The sequence below is a fragment of the Pongo pygmaeus genome, chromosome 7 (assembly GCF_028885625.2).
Source record: "Pongo pygmaeus isolate AG05252 chromosome 7, NHGRI_mPonPyg2-v2.0_pri, whole genome shotgun sequence".
NCBI lineage: Eukaryota > Metazoa > Chordata > Mammalia > Primates > Hominidae > Pongo > Pongo pygmaeus.
The window spans coordinates 70,816,082-70,837,153 of NC_072380.2; the positions used below are offsets into that span (position 1 = coordinate 70,816,082).

At 38.5% G+C, this 21,072-nt stretch overlaps 1 protein-coding gene across 3 annotated transcripts in view; it reads right to left on the reverse strand.

Annotated features, from left to right (window-relative positions):
- The window catches only part of TOX (thymocyte selection associated high mobility group box), a 317,642-nt gene that overhangs the window by 44,813 nt on the left and 251,757 nt on the right, over window positions 1-21,072 (reverse strand). For all 3 annotated transcript variants that reach the window (XM_063668797.1, XM_054498277.2, XM_063668798.1), the window contains one exon: window positions 15-296. In XM_063668797.1, the coding sequence (XP_063524867.1) occupies window positions 15-296 (282 nt within the window). The remainder of the gene's footprint in view (window positions 1-14; window positions 297-21,072) is intronic.

Consider the following 21,072-nt stretch of genomic DNA (forward strand, 5'->3'; position numbering starts at 1 on the left):
TAACTTATTCATACCTTAGAGGTATCATCGCCTTCATCTTCATGCACTGAACTGGATGGTGAAGGAGTTGCAGACTTGCTTCCAGGCGGAGATGGTGAGTTGTGGGGAACATTGCTTCCTCCCATATTCAAACCAAGTTGAGCACTTAGCTGTGACTGGTTAATGGTAGTCAGCTGGCCATGTGGCATCATTCCTGGCTGCTGCCTGATGTCTGCAGGCTGGCCCCTTGGTCTCATGGCTGCCATCTGAGGATGGGAACTGTACTGAGTTCCTTCTGGGTTTCGTATATCTGGCATCTACAATAAATAAATAAATAAATACGTAAATAAATAAATAGGAAAGGAGTAATTTTCACAAATATGTTTTGGGCAAAAAAGTAATAATTCTTTAGATTTCCAGATGTTCTGCTGAGTTACATACACATTTATTTTATCTGGGGTAAAATAATACTAAAAGTATATATCACCATAAAGGATAGCATAAGACTACCAAAAGACTGGAATTTGAGAATCCAGTTAGCATCATACTTCATTACTCAAGATATGATTAATTATATTTACAGTCTTTCTACACTAGTGAAATATAGAAATATATTATTTATATATGTATTTGTACATTATAGCATGATCATATTTATATAATGTAAGTTTCAAGATGTTGATGCTCATTAGAGTGTCTGTCAAAATTATTCAATTATTAGTGATTACAATATTCACAACAATTCATTAAACCCTGTTTGTTTTATCTTCATCATTTAAGAAAGGCTTTGGGAGTTAATAAGTGTACTCTTGTACTCAGTTTAAAGCTTTACAGGGTATTACTAGCCAAAATGATCTCCTAACTACCAGATTCAAAACACTGATCGGCTGGTATTAACCAATTATTAATTGACTATTGAAATGACTGCACAGTCAGACTTGAAAGTAAAGCTCTAAAATTGCAAGGTCAACATATTAATCCATTATGCTATCTGAGTCACTGGTTTTTAGCCTTAATGAGACTCACTCTTGTAATTCAAGCAATGAATTTTGTCTCTGCAAGGATTAGAATTAAAAGCATTGGAGGATGAAGCTCTTAAGGTATCTAGAGGTCAAATGTGTTGTATAAGAGGAGTATGGAGAATTTCACCTAACATTTCTCTGGCATTTTCAAACTTAAAATAATGGAGAATATTTCATGGTGCTTATAGGAGCAGCTCAGTTTTTTCATCCTGAGGGGGGTTGAGGAATTCAGGCAGGTAGAGGGCACACAAAACAAGAGAGAAAAACAAGGAAACTGTGGAGAAAAAAGATATATGGTTAAAGTTACATGTTGGAAGTGAAAAAATAATAATGTTACCTTATTCTGTTTCATTAGAAAAGAAAATCCCACAAAGTATCAGATGTTTAGCAATGACCTGTCTGCAAATGTTATTGTGACACGAAAATACTGTGGAGGCAAATTAAGTAACCTAGTCACAGGTTCTTGTTTTTGTTTTTATGATAATAAAATCATTTTCTATCATTTTCCCTGTAGTCATTTTACCAATCTAGTTAGACTCACCTAAAGCTAAAACTGAGGCTGTCCAGAGCCCCCATGTGTGCCCTGTGTTCTTCTCTGGAACACCTTTACTGCCTCCACCATGAGGTCTCTTATTAGTCAATTTCACTCCTTTAGCTCCTTTCCAACTTTGGTTACTTCTCAGTCTTCATGCACAGTTCAAGGTATCCTAGACCTCTGGCTGGCCTCATGATTTGTACTTGCCTTTTCTAAGTCCGAACCAACGTTTTTTCCATTATGCAAACTGTATTCCTCCAACCCTTCAAAAGCAGTTCAAGATTCTCCTTTCTGTGATGTCCCTCATAAAGAAGCTTTTACTATTCAATGGTGCATGCAAGAGCTGCAAAGGCTCTTGGTGACACTGTCAGTCTATGGAAGAGGAAAACTGGGAGGGGGTGATGATAGTGCAAGCTTGTTGAATGTTTGTGGAATAAGTATATAAATAATTATAAATGAATAAATGAAGGAGTAAAACCAAAAGAGATCAAATGACTTGACCAAAACGAAAGATAAAACCCACCTCTCGTAATTCCAGTCTTTGACACTTCCCACTCTATTAAACAGCTGATTCAACATTTTACATATTCCATAAAAAGGATTACAGTTAATTAAAGATAATTAAAAATGCCTTTTCAAATGTTGTCTACCCAAATCAACAATGGTTTTATCTAGCCCATTCATGTTGCCTTCAGTCACATTTACTAAAATGGTTGTTGCCTCTTCTTAGATGTACATGTAACTTCTACAAACTGATCTTCTTTATGAAACAATGCTAGCTTTCACAGATATCCTTAAAGTTGTGCCAAGGACAGAGGGTACCATGAAAATTAGGACTGACTTTTGAAAATACACAGAAGAGACAGTGTATACTAAATTTCTTTTCAGGCCTACTGTCAAATGTCCTCAAGTCCTGTATGTTTTTAGACCCTTAGCATGCAGAACAGCTCCCATTATGGGCACAGAGTAATGGCTACCTGTAAGTGGACACTGTCCTACAGGGGGCAGTCTTCTTTCCCAACCCTTAACCAAATAAAGCACTAATGTGCATATTCCAACTTATGTGTTTTATAGCCTTGTAAATGAAAAGCATTTAGTAGCAAAATCATACTTCAACTAAATGATCTTTCCAAAAGTATGTAACTAATTGCTATCTCTATTTCTCCTTCACATAAATCCCAAGTTACAAAACACGTACAGTCTGTAACATGTCTGTTTTCAGCCCATTTCTTCTCATCCTTTCAGAAATCTTGTGGTTTGAATGTATCAGAGAGGATGGGTTCTAAATTAATTTTCATATAGAGTTCCAGATTTATGACTACAACTAAAAGTGTTCCAAAAGCTTGAAGCAATCTTCACTTTATCGCACCTTCTCTCCTCCCCTGTCTTGCAATCTTCTAAGATGTTTTCTCATGTTAATTTGTGTAGTGTGTAGATCTCTGGGCACTAAAACCTGCATTCCCGCTCTTGCAATGGAAGGAGAAGAAGGTGGGTGTGGCTATGGAAGAGTAAAGTATCAATCCGGGTAAGGATGGTGAAGTACTCAAGAGGGTACCTCTCTTTCCACAGTCTCATCATTAGTTCAATGTATCCTGTCACCAGTGGTGTTAAGTCAGGCAGACAGCTTGAATACCAAATCAAAGCACACTTTTCCTGTGTGGAGCATGGCAAGCACAAATGAGGGAGCATATCTGTGTCTTCAGTCCTCAGATGCACTTACAAACAGTGGGATCTTAACACCCATGACAACATTTCTGAATTAGGAGGAGTATTTCCACTTACCTTGTTTTCCTAAAAGACAGTTCAGTATTAATCACTGAGTAATGTATAATATGGGGAAAATTAAACTCGATAAAGTTTGATTACTGAAAATATGAATAATTAGTTAGATCATGCAAGTAAGCTAATGTTTTGACTATTGGTTTCCTGCTGTAAAGATACTGATTGACTACAGCTCCGTCATGTCAAATACAAAACCTGAAGTAGTAGAATATTATTTCCTGTTAATCACCAATATTTTAAATTTATTTTGAATAATCCACTTAAGTCATGCTTAATTGCAATGGTTGTTCTTTCTGATTCTTCTCAACTCCTTCACTGACTTCTCTTTTTTCTACAACATCCCACCTCTAAGTGATTCCTTAACATGTTATTCTGAGTCACATTTCTTCCACCCAGATAAAATTTGCCATGGTTTTATTAATGGGAAATGTTCTAAACTAAAATGTACAGTTCTGACCCAAATTCCAAGCCTAATTCTGCAATTGCTTGTGAGACATTACTACTTGGACATCATTCTTGCTAGAAATGTGAACAAAGTTTTCTTTCTCAAACCTATTTTTTTTCTGTCTGACCAATATCTGTTGATGACACCTTCATCTTCCTTGTCACCTCTACTCAAAATGTTGCAGTGATTTTTGACTCTTTCCTTTTCTACCAAACTCTTGTGAGTTCTGTTGGGTCTACCTTGAAACATCAACTATTTCCATCTGCCCTTCCACCCGTTTCCACACCCATTCATCTATCCAGGCCTTCGTTACCTTTTCACTTGCAATAGCTGCTTAACTAAAATTGGTCTCTTTACATCTACCCCAAAGAGTGGTACAAAATTAATCTTCATGAGCCATGGGCTCAAAAATTCTCCAATGACATCTGTCCTCCAAATTAAATCCAAACTCTTCAGCATGACATGAAACCTTCCAAATGAAACTCACACCCTATAACCATCCTTCGTCTACTCTATTGTTCAGTCAAATCCAATTAATTGCTCCTTTTTTACTTAAATCTCTCTCCCTTAATCATGTGTCTTTGTTTACACTGCTCTGTCATTATTCAGTTACCATTTTCTGAGAATTTGTTGTCTAAAGTTGTTAAAAAGAGGGAAAAAACCCCATACGTTGCTCAGTGATTTGTGGTTTGCCCAGTACTTTTACTTATTGATCCTTTTAACTTCCCTTTGAGGGAGCCATGTAGGAATAGCTGCTTTGCACAAGCCCACAGAGAGGTTAAATGATCTCAGATCTTTCTATCAACAAAGACTGAAGTAAAAGTGAAATATACTTTTTTTACATACTTGTACTTTCCCCACGATTCCATGCTGCCTTTACCATCTTCATATATCCAAACCCTAAAAATACTTTAAAGTCAAGTTCAAAAGTCAGCTTATCTATAAGGCTCCAAGAACCTTCTTATTCTGAACTGCCAAAGCATTTCGTCTATACTTTCTTTATGGGACACCACTTTAAAATTTATTTCTTTAACATGTATGTACCTTCTAGATAGTAATCTCCTTGATTAGTTCATGACTAATGCATTTTTCAATCCCTCTTGAGATATCTTTTAGTTAAATGGTATTCTAAATATTCAAAAAATATTTGCTGTGTCAGTGTGTAACTAAGGAAATGAATTCCTCAGTATAAACTGACTTTAACTAGTCTGATGATGTTTCATTTTTCCTGGGAACTTCTTAGTCACAAGATGAAAAGATTTGATTAATGTCCATTTCCCTTTGTGGCAGAAACCTCAAGCTACCCTCCTACACTTATTTTCCTTTTGTGCTGAAAAATGGGCCCCTCTAGCTGGCTCAAGGAGGACATTTGTAGCTTCCTTTGCAGCTATGCATGGCCCTGTGACAATGAAATGTAAGCAGAATCCTCGTGTGGTGCTTCCAAGAAGTATCCATGAAGGGAAGGTCTCACCTTCGTTTGTTTTTTTTTCAAGTTCCTGCTGGCAAAAACGTGGAGGTGATGGAGAGAGCTAGGGAAAATATCTTGAACAATGACATGGCACGATAAGGACGCTGAAGGCACAAGAAAGGAGCCTGAGGGTGTGATTATTCTGGAGCCTGGACAACCTACTTACAGTGGGAGTGAAAGGGAAGTAAATGTCTGTCATTGCAGAATCATTGACATTTGGGGTTTTCTGTTATAGGCAGCCCAACATAATCCTAACTGATACACCCTAACAGATTATAAACTTTAAAAAGCTGAGAAATAATTTATTTTGTTCACCATTATAGCCCTAGTATCTAGAACAGATCTTGGCACGTAGTAGGAACTCAATACATATTTCTTGAGTTAACACTGAATAGATGTTTAGGTCTGGTACAATTAGAATTGATGATGCCAGCTTCACAGAAATAGTTGTTATAAATCCTTAATCTTTTGGGAACTTCATTTGCTAAATTCTAGGGCTCAAATGTCTCAAAGGTAATTTCTCATGTGTGTGTTCCTCATTTTGTTTATTTTCAAGCCTAATGAACTTCATATTTTCTTGGCAAAATGTCCTGCATGTCATTGGCATTTTAGTGTTGAGTGGCTCTTAATATTTATCTCACCATTTGCAAAACTCTGTCCATTTGAAAATGGGTGCTAGGTTTCACTTTTTTGGAAGTCAGATCTGTTTCCTAAAAATTTACATTGCTATTGATGACCAATGTCAATTAAAATAATGAAGGGGTATTACAATGATGAAGAGGAGATTTCAATTTTTCCAATTAATGCAAAAAAAAAAAGTCCCATTAAAATCAATTAGGAAGCCAAAGCTGAAGTCATGTATTGTCCCTCATGACCTGCCCTGATGCTCTTGTTCCTTTCTCCCCTTGTCTGGTTACCTAGAGCTGAAGAGTGCCACATTGAGGACAGAGCTCAAGGTGCAAACATCAGACACAATATTAGCTACATATTTCAGCATATGTTTTCACTTTCTTTCCTTTGATTTTCTTTTTTTTTTTCTTTGAGATGGACTCTTACTCTGTCGCACACGCTAGAGTGCAATTGCACGACATTGGCTCACTGCAAACTCCACCTCCCAGGTTCGAGTGATTCTCTTGCCTCAGTCTCCTGAGTAGTTGGGATTACAGGCATGTGCCACAACACCCAGCTAATTGTTGTATTTTTAGTAAAGACGGGGTTTCACCATGTTGGCCAGGCTGGTCTTGAACTCCTGACCTCAGGTGATCCACCCACCTCGGCCTCCCAAAGTGTTGGGATTACAGGTGTGAGCCACCGTGACTGGCTCCTTAGATTTTCTTTGAAAAGGAAAAGAAAAAAAAAAAAACCCTGTTGCTCATCTCAGGTTATTATTTTTAAAAAATGAGTAAGATTTTGGTGTAACTGGAATGGTGAAAAAAAAAATCCTTGGAATAACATTAGTCATGTTAGTGATGAAACAGTGTTAAAATCACATACTTGAATGGCACCAGAATGACGGAGGGCCTGCCTTTCAGTGTTTAAAACTCTGTGTGCTTCACAATCCTTCCAGAGTCTGTATTCCTCCTTCAAATATCTGCATCCTTCCCCATCCAACACGCCAGCCTTGAAAGCTATCATTCTCTCTGCCTCTAGCAGACAATCTATATCAAAACAGTTGTACACATAAAACTGCACCACCGCCTCGGCTGGCTCTGCTCTGATCCAGCTGTTAGAGTGAATAGCAGTTGGTGCACAGAGCGCTGGAACATGGGTAGCCCTGAGGCCTTATTTGCTAATGTGGCTCACCAGCTGGTGCTTTCTGTGGTCTTTGCAGGCAAGGCCTGGAAGGCTGCCAGTTGCAGCAGGAGCAGGAGAACGTGAGGAATCTCTGAAGCCCGTCCATTTACCCCTGTCTGTCAGCATTTGACACCCTGAGCTGTGGAGTGCTTTCCCCAGGGCAATAACGAGACCCTGCTGGCTTTAGCTGTGACAAGCGCTTCCTCTCGGTCTCTTTTATACACACTATCAAACACACACCGCTCATAGCACCTAAAGAAAAACTTCTGAGCCTTGCTCTTGGTTGTCCATGCAGGCCTGCATGATTAATTAGGGCAGGAATGCAAAGCGGTTTCATTTTTCTTAGGAATAATGCCCTCTAAGAGTCTTTGAGAAGAATGTAAATGTTAATATTATTTAAGTCCCCAATTTGATTACATGTTTTTGCCAGGGATTCAATTAATATGTAAATGTATACAACAGAATAAATGTGTGGGGAAATTTAATAATCAAAATTTATTTATTATTTTCCTAAATGCATTTCCAAGAGAGCTTAATTATTTGTTGTCCAAACACATTAAATAAATCGTTTTTACGTGACCTTCTTGTGATCTATTTATTATGTAGAAATGTGTACTTTAAATAAACTTTATGTTGAGATTTTTGCTATTAGACTTCAATTAGTTGCACTGAACACTGATAATTAACAATGAAAGAGGGAAAATTTGGAAAAATACATATGCACAGAACTTGCTGTATTTTTAAAGACTGAGACAAGTGAGGTTCAAAAGAAAGGTTGGACATTTTTATAAAAATGTATTTTTATCCTCAGTATTTTAATTTAGAATAACTTGATTTCAACTCTGCATTTCCAAAAACAAAATTGTTTTTGTATTTAATATTTGGAATCTTTGCTTTTCTTTCAAAAGACAATAGCAACAAGTAGGGTTCAGCTTTCTTTACAGTACGCTACAATAGAATAACCGTAGTTTAGTTAAGGTAATTAGTCATTATAAAACAATTTATCACAGGAAAGTAAGAACTCTGGAGCACAATTTATTAGATATTTGCCAAATGGACAGCCATAGTACTCTCTAGAACCACCATCTTCAGGGAAGATTAAAGCTGCCTCAGAAACCAGTGCTCACACTGCCTGACTTCTGCATGACCTGACCATCATAGTCCTTCACACTGTAGTCTCTCCATTGTGGCTTCTTCCACGAATGGGCCCCTTATTACTCAAGGAATTTGGTGTGTTCAGAGCAAAACATCACTGAAGAGTCTTAAAAGCGATGGCTAAAAATCACACTGGCTAAAAACCATGTCACCAGTTTTGGTGTTTGTTTGTTTGTACATCCTCTCCCAGGGATGAACCAAAGATCAGATATCGAAGAGCAGCAAGCAACAGAGAGAAGGGGGGCCCTGAACCTCTTAACGCCCTTAGTGCCCTTGCCTGGCCTCCTCTGCAGAACTCCACTTCAATTGCTGCCACATCCAGCAGATCCAGAAAGAAGTGTCTTAGTTGCTCTAGTGTATGCATCTGGATTTATATTTATAAACAACTGAAAAAGCAATTTTACTCCATTTTATTCGATTTTTTTCCTTTCTCTAAAGGAGAGGGAGGCCGTGTGCTATTGTGGAGGCAACCCTATTCATGACATCTAGCTGCCACTGTTTCTAATGAGTTGTCTTACTTTCAACTTCTTTAACCCTCATTTTTCACCTCATAAAAAGAGGATAATTTTTCACCAACAAATATTTATTGAGTGCCTGCTACGTGCCAGGCACTGTCTTAGGTACCTGGTCCACAGTGGTGACCATGTAGTTGGAATTCGTGCCCTGATGCAGCTCACTTCCTAGTGGAAGAGACAGACAAGACAATAAATATTCTAGGACAGTGATATGTTTTAAGGAGACAAATAGGAGAGGAGTGTACTGACCTTAAATGCTTCCTTAAAACATGACTGTGAGGGTTAACTAAGATAAGGACTATGAATGTGTTTTGTCACAAATGAATTCATTTTTGTGGTTGCCGCTCACGCTGATGCTTCTCTTTGGTTATTATCCTTGAGTTGCTTTCCCTGACCATTTCTGGTCCCTGGTGAGCCACTGACACAATTATGACCAAACATTCTGGCAGCCAAAAGCTTGTATCTCTGGGGACCTTCCCTGGGATAAGCAGGGCAGCTTACAGTCACAGAGCACAGGGTTTCACTGAGAGAAAGTCAACAGCACAGATAAAGGTTGAACTTATAACCTGGGTTTTAATAGCTCCCTGATCAAGGCTAATAGGCTAACTGGTAGATACAAAGTTCAAAAACATTTTAACGTACAAAAAGGTATTCCAGTTCATAGGACAGCATTCTTTTCCATCATCTATGTACATATAATCTCTCCTTTGGATCACAACTTCGGCCAGGAGGTTGTGGGGTAGAGCGTTGCCTGTTAACTGCACGGTTGGAAAGATGTTTTTTACTCAGATTGAGCCACCTCGTTTCTGATTGCTTCATGCCAATGCCATTTGTTTCCTGCTGTGAATCTTAAACTATCAATGTCAATATTACCAAGTTTGACACACCGTGCTTCAGCGAGCCCTTGAAAGGGCTTTCCTGCCCAGCAAAAATAAAGGAAATGTGCAAATGGGCAACAGGCAAAGTTTACTTTTACTTGACAAGGTGCATCTCTCACAACTGCAGATAATGGAAGGACATGAGAGGCTCATGGACTAAAGGGTCTGTCCTGTCTAAAAGAGCTCTGGGGATCATGTGGTCCACCCTCTGGTTCCCAAAACATCTGAATTAGCAGTTCCTACAAATTACATCTCTGGTAAGGGGAGTTTATGAATGTGCTCTGGGTCTACCTATGATTAGAATCAATGAAGCCTTTTATTTGTATTTGTATAGATCATGACTTTTGCATCTGTGCTACAAAGTATATGCAGTGTTTTGTTCACAAGGGGCTATGATTTTATATTAAAAGTGTATCAAACATGCTAATGTTTGCGCACATCTCCTTTGTTTTGATGTGCCCAGAGAAGGGACTGAATAATGTGCTTTATTTCTAGAATACTTTCAAAGGATTGTGTGCATTGAAATAAAAAGAATGGATCGGAAGTGTAGGTTAAATAATAAGAAAATTGGGACGTACTGGGAGACATGCCGTCTGGGAGTAGTGGATCACTTACTAGAACTACCTCCGTGTATTCATAGCAGCATGAGTTAGCAAGAATGCTTCTTCACACCATATTTAAACTTGGGAATTTAAGTTGCTTTCTCATATTTTTCCACGGAATGTTAATGGGATGCTTGCAAAAATAGAGATGTCAAGTGGGATATTGACTTCCTAACATCAGTGCAGAACACTGATATTTGAGTTCATTTAGAGGCACTTAAATCATTAGATACACACGACATTCAGCTTAAAAATACATCTTAAGAAGCAAAATTAAAACCTTATATTCTGCTTGAGCCAGACAGCTTCCCTGTGCAGAATATTTGTATGCCCCAACTTATTGGAGACTTGAAGAAAAGTACAATTTTTACATTAGTATTTTATTATGGAAATCATCCAATAATCCTTTCAAATAATACATTATAAAACATTAAAATAGCATGAAGCCAAGACTAGAAAAGGCTGGAAATCCTCTCCTTTTGAGCATGGTATTAATAAATTGGAAAAATCATTCTAGGAAAATTACAATGTCTTTCAGCTATTTTAAAGTGTCTGACTCTGTAAGTGACCTTAAGCTCCTTTAAAACAATTACAAGATTCAAATATTTGTCTGCCAAAATTTTATAGCATGTTAGATAATGGGATAGATGTAGTTATATGCAGTCTCAATATTTCTAGGTATACCTAATTTTGTTAATATTAACATCACTCACTCATTTATGGTTTTATAAACTTTGAGTCACATAAGGTCAAGGTCTCAAAACTAATCATAAAAACTACTGACTGCTATTCATGCTAATATAATGACCCTTTCTTTAAAACAACAGCCAATAAATTTCGTTATAAAAAGTTATTAAAAGGGTTAAAAACCTATTAAATGTCTAAGAATTTGCCTGACTCCAACTTCTAATAAAGGAAGAGAATAGGCTTTCTTTCTGAATTATTTAAATCTTTACTTACTGTGCACTGAACCATGAAATTAGAAAAGTGTTAGTAGAAGTATTCTCTGGTTTTTATAAAAGTTGGAGCCCAGAATGTATCAAGCCATAGTCTTTAACTAGACTAGCTAAAGCAGTAGGTCTTTAATCCTAAATACATGGCTTCTACTGATAGAAAGATCATAATTAAAACTCCATCCTGTAACTTGGTGATAATAAAGTTATTATTACAGAGGCACACATGTTCATTTAGAATATATGAACTACATGTTCTAATTTTAATTTGAACAAATATCTTCCATTTTGGGGGGATAGTTCCACGTCCACTAACATAGACCCTCTCAACTAATAATTAGGTTTTAATAGTGACTGACTTTAAAGCACTAATGTTAATAATTTGAATTATCTATCATTTACTGGTTTAACACCTACCAAATATACATTGAAATTAGATCATTATGGTCTAAAGTGTTAAAAAAATCATAATCCTGCATGATTATAGCCCTGTGTGACAAGTGGCATAAATAAATTTAGGTATTATTGAAAAATAGGAAATATATCTTCCACATTTTCAATCTCTATTTCTCCAAGTGACTATAATCAGCACAACTGATTTGAACTGGTCTCTCTCTCACAAGCAGGTAACTGTCCTCATATTAGTTTCCTCAAATGCCCATTCTTAGCCTTTGGTAATTGTGGTTTTAAGTTCTCTTATTAAAAATATCTAATACTGACAGGTCCCACTTAATATACTAAGCATGGTACTAAGAAGTTTCCATGAATTGCCCTATTTAGGACTCACAGTAACCAGGTGAAACTGTTACAGTCACCACGGCCATGGTACCCACGAGGGACCCAATGGAACAGAGAGGGCATTCTCCAGTTATTCAGTAAGTGGGTCAGCTGCAATTTGTCACAGGGCGCCTGATCTCAAAGCCTGTATCATAACCATGGAACTGTACTATTGGCCCAGTGTATGATATGATGATGTTTTTAGCTGTTCTTTAAACAAAAGATAGTCGGAAGGACTTACAGGGGAGGATGCAGCTAGAACCTAGAATGACTGAATTTAATGCACTAATTCTTTTTGCAGGAAATTCAATTAATTTTTATTTTTAACTGAACACTTACTCTGTGCCTCACACTGTGAGAGATCCTAGGGGAAACAAAGACAGATGAGACTATCGCTGTACTCAAATAACTCAGCCTGGAAGACATACTATAATACAAATCAAAGGGGATTAATTGCTATAACCAAAAATGCACTGCTATAGAATTGCAGAGAATAATGCTGCAACAAGGAGTCTGTCTGCACTGCATTAAAATTGCAGTGAGCATCACTTAGAATTAAGAATTTTTTTTTAACATCAGAAGGTACATGAAAAATGGAAATGAGTAGAATTTGACTCCAGAGGCAATATAATTGACAGCAGACACACCATCTAACTGTTTGACAGTCAGTATATCTGCTATATTTTCATAAAAGTAATGATATGGCTAAGATAGCGTGAAAGAAAATTGAACAAAAATAAAGCAATCATGTGGCCTTTCATCTAATGATAAGGATGAGTTTAAAACCTCAAAAATTCAACATACAATCAAATTATACTTTAAAAAATGTGGCTAAAAGCTATCTGACAGTTTGATTTCTGTTTGGGAATTAGCAATGTGATTCTTAAGTGTATTGTCCTGTAAGTCTTAGGATGACTAGACTTAGTCTGTAGTTTCAAGACTATATGTCTGAATGTACTCTGAAGTATAAAGTTGTTTTAACTGAAAGAAATCAAAAAACAAAAATAAAAAATACACTACCATTTGATACTATATTAGCAGAGAGACCATTTCACCAGTCCCCAAATACGGGCCTAACGTTTCAAAAATAACTTGGGTTTTTTCATTGGGTCCTAAAAAACATTTATGGGCATAGCAACAGTAGCCATTTTTATCTAGAGCTTTACAACGTTCATTTCATTAGCTTAAAATGTTGTCACATAAATTATGCTTTCACAGAGTGACTGACAAATATTTCAATCAAAACCTTTCTTTATATTGTTTCACTTGTCAATCAGTGCCTTTCACTTATTAGTAAAGCATGTTTTCTAGAAGGGAAGAATGAAAGCAAAACACTCTGTAAGAGAAAGTGGAGAGTGCACAAGTCTTACTGTGGGCCCAGACGGGGATCATGGCTTAATTATGTGAAAGCTTAATAACTCTCTGAGACAAAATTGAAAGGGAAAAGGAACTTGGAACAAATTCATTGTGAGGCATAAACACTGAGTAGACATCGTTCATTTAAAAAATACAGTTTCCTTTCACTTTAACAGTGAAAGACTAAATGGATGCTTGATGGGTTTATGAGAGCTGGTATCAGAAACTTGTATCAGAAAAGAAGAGCTTTCCCTACACTCAGTTTTAGATGAAGACAACTTTTCCCACTTAACCATTAAGTGGCATCTCTCCCATGCAATCTCACTGAGGAAGGTGGCGGATGGGTGAGACACTGGGGAGATGTTGACCTTAAAGACACAGCAAAGCCTGTGGAACCATTTCTAGGCCATTGTAAGCTTTTAAAATTGTGTACAAGGGGTTTAACCACAGGAGAGTAATGAATACATATGTTGATTATAATGACTCTGGTATGGTCCCTGCCATTATATATAGGAAGGCTGTCTCAGAATAAGAATTCAATTAAGTTTGCAGTTAACTCTGAATATTCATGCCAACAATCAGGATAACATAATTTTGGTAAAATGTCCAAACATTCTCAGAAAACAGTGTTTTTAAAAATTTAATTTAGTATCCTCGTACTTTTTTGTTTTTTTTAGTTTTAATTCTTGTTGAAAACTGTTCTAGAATGCCTTTGCCTGCTTTTCTGTCCCTGTTAAACACCTGATTCTCAATAAAATCTTGAAAGGATTTCAAGAGAATAAATTTTCCCCTCAATTATAATTGTGAAGTTTTGTGGTTATGGAATATGGAACAGACTAAAGCAATTGTATGCTGCTCTGTGGACATGCCCTTCTTAAATATATTTTTGGTCTTTATGTGGTAAAAACAAAAAGAAAAGAAAAAGAAAATAATAGCCAGCTAATTAAGAATATTGTTTGGAGTCCTGTTAGTAGAGATTTTAATCTGCCAGGGGAATTTTTTAAAATTAGAAGTAATATTCATTTTGTCATTTCACTATCTTTTTTCTTTTTTTTTTTTTTTTTTTTTTTTTTTACATTTTTTTTTTCTTTTATTATTATTATTATTATTATTATACTTTAGGTTTTATGGTACATGTGCACAACGTGCAGGTAAGTTACATATGTATACATGTGCCATGCTGGTGCGCTGCACCCACCAACTCGTCATCTAGCATTAGGTATATCTCCCAATGCTATCCCTCCCCCCTCCCCCCACCCCACAACAGTCCCCAGAGTGTGATGTTCCCCTTCCTGTGTCCATGTGTTCTCATTGTTCAATTCCCACCTATGAGTGAGAATATGCGGTGTTTGGTTTTTTGTTCTTGCGATAGTTTACTGAGAATGATGATTTCCAATTTCATCCATGTCCCTACAAAGGACGTGAACTCATCATTTTTTATGGCTGCATAGTATTCCATGGTGTATATGTGCCACATTTTCTTAATCCAGTCTATCATTGTTGGACATTTGGGTTGGTTCCAAGTCTTTGCTATTGTGAATAATGCCGCAATAAACATACGTGTGCATGTGTCTTTATAGCAGCATGATTTATAGTCCTTTGGGTATATACCCAGTAATGGGATGGCTGGGTCGAATGGAATTTCTAGTTCTAGATCCCTGAGGAATCGCCACACTGACTTCCACAATGGTTGAACTAGTTTACAGTCCCACCAACAGTGTAAAAGTGTTCCTATTTCTCCACATCCTCTCCAGCACCTGTTGTTTCCTGACTTTTTAATGATTGCCATTCTAACTGGTGTGAGATGGTATCTCATTGTGGTTTTGATTTGCATTTCTCTGATAGCCAGTGATGGTGAGCATTTTTTCATGTGTTTTTTGGCTGCATCAATGTCTTCTTTTGAGAAGTGTCTGTTCATGTCCTTTGCCCACTTTTTGATGGGGTTGTTTGTTTTTTTCTTGTAAATTTGTTGGAGTTCATTGTAGATTCTGGATATTAGCCCTTTGTCAGATGAGTAGGTTGCGAAAATTTTCTCCCATTTTGTAGGTTGCCTGTTCACTCTGATGGTAGTTTCTTTTGCTGTGCAGAAGCTCTTGAGTTTAATTAGATCCCATTTGTCAATTTTGGCTTTTGTTTCCATTGCTTTTGGTGTTTTAGACATGAAGTCCTTGCCCATGCCTATGTCCTGAATGGTAATGCCTAGGTTTTCTTCTAGGGTTTTTATGGTTTTAGGTCTAACATTTAAGTCTTTAATCCATCTTGAATTGATTTTTGTATAAGGTGTAAGGAAGGGATCCAGTTTCAGCTTTCTACATATGGCTAGCCAGTTTTCCCAGCACCATTTATTAAATAGGGAATCCTTTCCCCATTTCTTGTTTTTGTCAGGTTTGTCAAAGATCAGATACTTGTAGATATGTGGCATTATTTCTGACGGCTCTGTTCTGTTCCATTGATCTATATCTCTGTTTTGGTACCAGTACCATGCTGTTTTGGTTACTGTAGCCTTGTAGTATAGTTTGAAGTCAGGTAGTGTGATGCCTCCAGCTTTGTTCTTTTGGCTTAGGATTGACTTGGCGATGCGGGCTCTTTTTTGGTTCCATATGAACTTTAAAGTAGTTTTTTCCAATTCTGTGAAGAAAGTCATTGGTAGTTTGATGGGGATGGCATTGAATCTGTAAATTACCTTGGGCAGTATGGCCATTTTCATGATATTGATTCTTCCTACCCATGAGCATGGAATGTTCTTCCATTTGTTTGTATCCTCTTTTATTTCCTTGAGCAGTGGTTTGTAGTTCTCCTTGAAGAGGTCTTTCACATCCCTTGTAAGTTGGATTCCTAGGTATTTTATTCTCTTTGAAGCAATTGTGAATGGGAGTTCACTCATGATTTGGCTCTCTGTTTGTCTGTTATTGATGTATAAGAATGCTTGTGATTTTTGCACATTGATTTTGTATCCTGAGACTTTGCTGAAGTTGCTTATCAGCTTAAGGAGATTTTGGGCTGAGACAATGGGGTTTTCTAGATATACTATCATGTCATCTGCAAACAGGGACAATTTGACTTCCTCTTTTCCTAATTGAATACCCTTGATTTCCTTCTCCTGCCTAATTGCCCTGGCCAGAACTTCCAACACTATGTTGAATAGAAGTGGTGAGAGAGGGCATCCCTGTCTTGTGCCAGTTTTCAAAGGGAATGCTTCCAGTTTTTGCCCATTCAGTATGATATTGGCTGTGGGTTTGTCATAAATAGCTCTTATTATTTTGAGATACGTCCCATCAATTCCTAATTTATTGAGAGTTTTTAGCATGAAGGGTTGTTGAATTTTGTCAAAGGCCTTTTCTGCATCTATTGAGATAATCATGTGGTTTTTGTCTTTCGTTCTGTTTATATGCTGGATTACATTTATTGATTTGCGTATATTGAACCAGCCTTGCATCCCAGGGATGAAGCCCACTTGATCATGGTGGATAAGCTTTTTGATGTGCTGCTGGATTCGATTTGCCAGTATTTTATTGAGGATTTTTGCATCAATGTTCATCAAGGATATTGGTCTAAAATTCTCTTTTTTTGTTGTGTCTCTGCCAGGCTTTGGTATCAGGATGATGCTGGCCTCATAAAATGAGTTAGGGAGGATTCCCTCTTTTTCTATTGATTGGAATAGTTTCAGAAGGAATGGTACCAGCTCCTCCTTGTACCTCTGGTAGAATTCGGCTGTGAATCCATCTGGACCTGGACTTTTTTTGGTTGGTAAGCTATTGATTATTGCCACAATTTCAGCTCCTGTTATTGGTCTATTCAGAGATTCAACTTCTTCCTGGTTTAGTCTTGGGAGGGTGTATGTGTTGAGGAATTTATCCATTTCTTCTAGATTTTCTAGTTTATTTGCATAGAGGTGTTTGTAATATTCTCTGATGGTAGTTTGTATTTCTGTGGGATCGGTGGTGATATCCCCTTTATCATTTTTTATTGCATCTATTTGATTCTTCTCTCTTTTTTTCTTTATTAATCTTGCTAGCGGTCTATCAATTTTGTTGATCCTTTCAAAAAACCAGCTCCTGGATTCATTTATTTTTTGAAGGGTTTTTTGTGTCTCTATTTCCTTCAGTTCTGCTCTGATTTTAGTTATTTCTTGCCTTCTGCTAGCTTTTGAATGTGTTTGCTCTTGCTTTTCTAGTTCTTTTAATTGTGATGTTAGGGTGTCAATTTTGGATCTTTCCTGCTTTCTCTTGTGGGCATTTAATGCTATAAATTTCCCTCTACACACTGTTTTGAATGCATCCCAGAGATTCTGGTATGTTGTGTCTTGGTTCTCGTTGGTTTCAAAGAACATCTTTATTTCTGCCTTCATTTCGTTATGTACCCAGTAGTCATTCAGGAGCAGGTTGTTCAGTTTCCACGTAGTTGAGCGGTTTTGAGTGAGATTCTTAATCCTGAGTTCTAGCTTGATTGCACTGTGATCTGAGAGACAGTTTGTTACAATTTCTGTTCTTTTACATTTATTGAGGAGAGCTTTACTTCCAAGTATATGGTCAATTTTGGAATAGGTGTGGTGTGGTGCTGAAAAAAATGTATATTCTGTTGATTTGGGGTGGAGAGTTCTGTAGATGTCTATTAGGTCTGCTTGGTGCAGAGCTGAGTTCAATTCCTGGGTATCCTTGTTGACTTTCTGTCTCGTTGATCTGTCTAATGTTGATAGTGGGGTGTTAAAGTCTCCCATTATTAATGTGTGGGAGTCTAAGTCTCTTTGTAGGTCACTCAGGACTTGCTTTATGAATCTGGGTGCTCCTGTATTGGGTGCATATATATTTAGGATAGTTAGCTCCTCTTGTTGAATTAATCCCTTTACCATTATGTAATGGCATTCTTTGTCTCTTTTGATCTTTGTTGGTTTAAAGTCTGTTTTATCAGAGACTAGGATTGCAACCCCTGCCTTTTTTTGTTTTCCATTTGCTTGGTAGATCTTCCTCCATCCTTTTATTTTGAGCCTATGTGTGTCTCTGCACGTGAGATGGGTTTCCTGAATACAGCACACTGATGGGTCTTGAGTCTTTATCCAGTTTGCCAGTCTGTGTCTTTTAATTGGAGCATTTAGTCCATTTACATTTAAAGTTAATATTGTTATGTGTGAATTTGATCCTGTCATTATGATGTTAGCTGGATATTTTGCTCGTTAGTTGATGCAGTCTCTTCCTAGTCTCGATGTTCTTTACATTTCGGTATGATTTTGCAGTGGCTGGTACCGGTTGTGCCTTTCCATGTTTAGCGCTTCCTTCAGGAGCTCTTTTAGGGCAGGCCTGGTGGTGACAAAATCTCTCAGCATTTGCTTGTCTGTAAAGTATTTTATTTCTCCTTCACTTATGAAGCTTAGTTTGGCAGGATATGAAATTCTGGGTTGAAAATTCTTTTCTTTAAGAATGTTGAATATTGGCCCCCACTCTCTTCTGGCTTGTAGGGTTTCTGCCGAGAGATCCGCTGTTAGTCTGATGGGCTTCCCTTTGATGGTAACCCGACCTTTCTCTCTGGCTGCCCTTAACATTTTTTCCTTCATCTCAACTTTGGTGAATCTGACAATTATGTGTCTTGGAGTTGCTCTTCTCGAGGAGTATCTTTGTGGCGTTCTCTGTATTTCCTGAATCTGAATGTTGGCCTGCCTTGCTAGATTGGGGAAGTTCTCCTGGATAATATCCTGCAGAGTGTTTTCCAACTTGGTTCCATTCTCCCCGTCACTTTCAGGTACACCAATCAGACGTAGATTTGGTCTTTTCACATAGTCCCACATTTCTTGGAGGCTTTGCTCGTTTCTTTTTATTCTTTTTTCTCTAAACTTCCCTTCTCGCTTCATTTCATTCATTTCATCTTCCAGGGCTGATACCCTTTCTTCCATTTGATCGCATCGGCTCCTGAGGCTTCTGCATTCTTCACGTAGTTCTCGAGCCTTGGTTTTCAGCTCCATCAGCTCCTTTAAGCACTTCTCTGTATTGGTTATTCTAGTTATACACTCTTCTAAATTTTTTTCAAAGTTTTCAACTTCTTTGCCTTTGGTTTGAATATCCTCCCGTAGCTCGGAGTAATTTGATCGTCTGAAGCCTTCTTCTCTCAGCTCGTCAAAGTCATTCTCCGTCCAGCTTTGTTCCGTTGCTGGTGAGGAACTGCGTTCCTTTGGAGGAGGAGAGGTACTCTGGTTTTTAGAGTTTCCAGTTTTTCTGCTCTGTTTTTTCCCCATCTTTGTGGTTTTATCTACTTTTGGTCTTTGATGATGGTGATGTACAGATGGGTTTTTGGTGTGGATGTCCTTTCTGTTAGTTTTCCTTCTAACAGACAGAACCCTCAGCTGCAGGTCTGTTGGAGTACCTGTCCGGCCGTGTGAGGTGTCAGTCTGCCCCTGCTGGGGGGTGCCTCCCAGTTAGGCTGCTCGGGGGTCAGGGGTCAGGGACCCACTTGAGGAGGCAGTCAGCCCGTTCTCAGATCTCCAGCTGCGTGCTGGGAGAACCACTGCTCTCCTCAAAGCTGTCAGACAGGGACATTTAAGTCTGCAGAGGTTACTGCTGTCTTTTTGTTTGTCTGTGTCCTGCCCCCAGAGGTGGAGCCTACAGAGGCAGGCAGGCCTCCTTGAGCTGTGGTGGGCTCCACCCAGTTCAAGCTTCCAGGCTGCTTTGTTTACCTAAGCGAGCCTGGGCAATGGCGGGCGCCCCTCCCCCAGCCTCGCTGCCGACTTGCTGCTTGATCTCAGACTGCTGTGCTAGCAATCAGCGAGACTCCGTGGGCGTAGGACCCTCTGAGCCAGGTGCGGGCTATACTCTCCTGGGGCACCGTTTCCTAAGCCCGTCGGAAAAGCACAGTATTCGGGTGGGAGTGGCCCGATTTTCCAGGTGCCGTCTGTCACCCCTGGAAGGGGAACTCCCTGACCCCTTGCGCTTCCCGAGTGAGGCAATGCCTCGCCCCTGCTTCGGCTGGCGCACGGTGCACTCACCCACTGACCTGCGCCCACTGTCTGGCACTCCCTAGTGAGATGAACACGGTACCTCAGATGGAAATGCAGAAATCACCCGTCTTCTGCGTCGCTCGCGCTGGGAGCTGTAGACCGGAGCTGTTCCTATTCGGCCATCTTGGCTCCTCCCCCCATCTTTTTTCTTAATTATGGTAATGACAGTAACTTTTTTTTTTTTTTTTTTTTTCTGAGACAGAGTCTCACTCTGTCATCCAGGCTGGAGTGCAGTGGCACAATCTTGGCTCACTGCAACCTCCACCTCCCAGGTTCAAGTGATTCTCCTGCCTCAGCCTCTGGAATAGCTGGGATTACAGGCACCTGACACCACACTTGGCTAATTTTTGTACTTTTAGTAGAGACAGGGTTTTACCATGTTGACCAGGCTGGTCTCAAACTCCTGACCTCAGGTGATCCACCCGCCTCGGCCTCCCAAAGTGCTGGGATTATAGGCGTGAGCCACTGTGCCTGGCTGACAGTGACATGCTTTTAACAACAACAAAGTATGACTGTGGCCTAAATCCATATACTAACAGAACCAGTTAAGCAATAAATTTCTGTATTATAAAAGAGTTGACTTGCACTTAGTTATACAGGGATTGCTGGATGAGAAGGTACACTGACTGACATGCTCATCAAGCAGTGGTTCAATAACCTCCAACAGGGTCAGACTGCCAGACACTAAAAAGGATAAATTATTTTGGGATTTACATAATTACCAGACTGATAAGCCCCACACATTTTAATGCCACAGGAATAAAAATAGCAGCATTATTTATTACAAAACCTTAATTGCAACAAAGAAACTGATAGAAACAGCTGCTAT